The 2,527-nt window shown below is 37.8% G+C and overlaps 1 protein-coding gene across 1 annotated transcript; it reads left to right on the top strand.

Annotated features, from left to right (window-relative positions):
• The first annotated feature begins 288 nt into the window (after positions 1–288).
• On the top strand, positions 289–1,242 carry LOC101406253 (olfactory receptor 5V1-like). The gene has a single exon (XM_004441729.2). It carries the CDS (start codon positions 289–291, stop codon positions 1,240–1,242), a length of 954 nt encoding a protein of 317 aa, XP_004441786.2.
• The last annotated feature ends 1,285 nt before the right edge of the window (positions 1,243–2,527 follow it).

The following is a 2,527-nucleotide window of genomic DNA, read 5'->3' as shown; positions in this document are numbered from 1 at the left end:
GATAGTTGTATGTCATAGTTGCACATTCTTCTAGTTGCTGTATGTGGGACGCGGCCTCAGCATGGCCGGAGAAGCAGTGCGTCTGTGCGCGCCCGGGATCCGAACCCGGGCAGCCTGCATTGGAGCGCACGCACTTAATCGCTAAGCCACGGGGCCGGCCCAATGGTGATGATTTTTATTTGTAATGCTTTTGTTTTCTTGTTTTGTAGACCACTGCTTCTGGAGCATACGATTATTGTAATCTGTGAATCTCTTTGCCCAGTTTCCAAAAGGAAACCAGATAACTTCATGGAAGGAAAGAATCAAACAGCTCTGTCTGAATTCATCATTTTGGGATTCTCCAGCCTAAATGAATTGCAGTTTTTACTATTCACCATCTTCTTTCTGACTTATATCTGTACTTTGGGAGGAAATATATTCATTATCTTGCTGATTGTGTCTGATCCACATCTACACACACCCATGTATCATTTTCTAGGGAATTTGGCCTTTCTTGACATCTGTTACACCACTACCAATGTCCCCCAGATGACGGCTCATCTTCTATCAGAGAAGAAAAGCATTTCCTATGGGGGCTGTGTGGCTCAACTTTTTGCATTCATATTCTTTGTAGGATCAGAGTGTCTTCTCCTGGCAGCAATGGCATATGATCGTTACATTGCAATCTGTAAGCCCCTAAGGTATTCAGTTATTATGAACAAGACTCTGTATAGCCAGTTATCAGCCTCATGCTGGACTGGTGGTTTCCTCAACTCAGTGGTGCACACAGTACTGACATTCCGCCTGCCCTTCTGTGGCAACAACCAGATTAATTATTTCTTCTGTGACATCCCTCCTTTGCTGATCTTGTCTTGTGGGGACACTTCTGTCAATGAACTGGCATTGCTCTCCGTTGGAGTCTTCATTGGTTGGATTCCTTTTCTGTGTATTGTCCTTTCCTACCTTAACATAATCTCCTCCATCTTGAGGATCCACTCCTCAGAGGGGAGATGCAAAGCCTTTTCTACATGTGCCTCCCACCTGATCATTGTCCTTCTCTATTATGGCAGTGCCATTTTCACATATGTACGGCCACTCTCAGCTTACTCATTGGAGAAAGACAGGCTAATCTCAGTATTATATAGTGTTGTTACCCCCATGCTAAACCCTATGATTTACACATTGAGGAATAAGGACATCAAAGAAGCTGTGAAAGCGGTGAGGAACAAGTGGCAGCCACCAGTTCTCTCTTTTGATATGTAATTTTTACTTATCTGTGGTCTGTAATCTTATATTAGAAAATTAACTTTTTTACCACTCAGCTATTGCTAGTGAAACTCAATTTATAAGTTGATTGCGATGTTGGGACAGATATTGAACAGTAGGCGTACTGAACCCTAAGTGTATATATTCTTGAGCTTTTGTTAGTCCTGTGCAAGAGACATTGATGATACTCTTTTTAGATATTTTCTTCTTATTGATACTGTCCATTCATGAATCCTCCAACCAAAAGACATTGCCCCTCTTTCATGCAATAAATGTTTGATGGATATCATCTCTTTATACTTTCCTTCCTTCTTTATATTACTCCCTATACATTGAGGAACGTCAAAGACTTTTTCCTCATGCTCCTCATATATGTTTATTATACTTATTATTATTTAAGTTATGCTTTTGGCTTTTCTTTCCTCACTATGTTCTTTTTAATAGAGCATCATCACCAATAGGCTAAGTTCACATTATGCTGATTTTGACAGAGCTATATGAATCATGATGAAACGATATTTTATCCCCACATCTCTTGGCAATTAGTTTTAGTTTTGTCACATGCTGCATGATTCAATGCCAATTTGTCTTCACATTGTAAAGAATAATCATAGTTTCTCAATTTCAGTTTATATTCCTTACTCTGTGCAAAAGTTGGAACATCCTAAAGGAATTTTTCCAGAAATAAGTCCACTTGACAGGTTATTATCTATTAGGGTATCTTAAATTTAGGAAATCTTTTTCTAAAAATTTTAAACACAGAATCAGAGAAGAATGTACAGAAAAGTAACTAAGTTTTTTGGGGGGTAATAAAAATTCTTTGTTGCATGGTAACTAAATTTAGAAAAGGGAGTAGGAATTAACAGATATTAAAAGCAAAGGTACTAAATTACTGCTTTTTATATGTTATTACCATGTAAGGAAAAAATATGAAGATAAGACAAATGGGCAAGAAGACAAAGTGGTAGAAGAGAGAAAGAAATATAGAAAAGGGAGAGAAAATTTGAAAGATAAGAAAAGAAGCTTAGAGATGCAAATAAAGGAAAATAACACAGAATGTAATAATGTAAGAGATTGAAAGACAGATAAAAAAGAAAAGGTATATGGATGCAGAAGACAAGCTATATAGCATCTTCCTTCCCAGTTCTCTTAGGATATTCTCCTTCTCAGACCTATGAGTGCCTCTCTAGCTTAAGTCTTAATTTTTTTTTCATTTCCGTTCTTTTGCTATAGTGTTCTAATGGAGTGCCTTGTCTTCATTTCCCTACTCTTCTAATGTACC

Source organism: Ceratotherium simum, chromosome 13, assembly GCF_057802395.1.
Source record: "Ceratotherium simum simum isolate JZ-2026a chromosome 13, ASM5780239v1, whole genome shotgun sequence".
Taxonomy (NCBI): domain Eukaryota; kingdom Metazoa; phylum Chordata; class Mammalia; order Perissodactyla; family Rhinocerotidae; genus Ceratotherium; species Ceratotherium simum.
The sequence above is the reverse complement of the archived record's forward strand: the minus strand, read 5'-3'. Positions and strand labels throughout refer to the sequence as shown.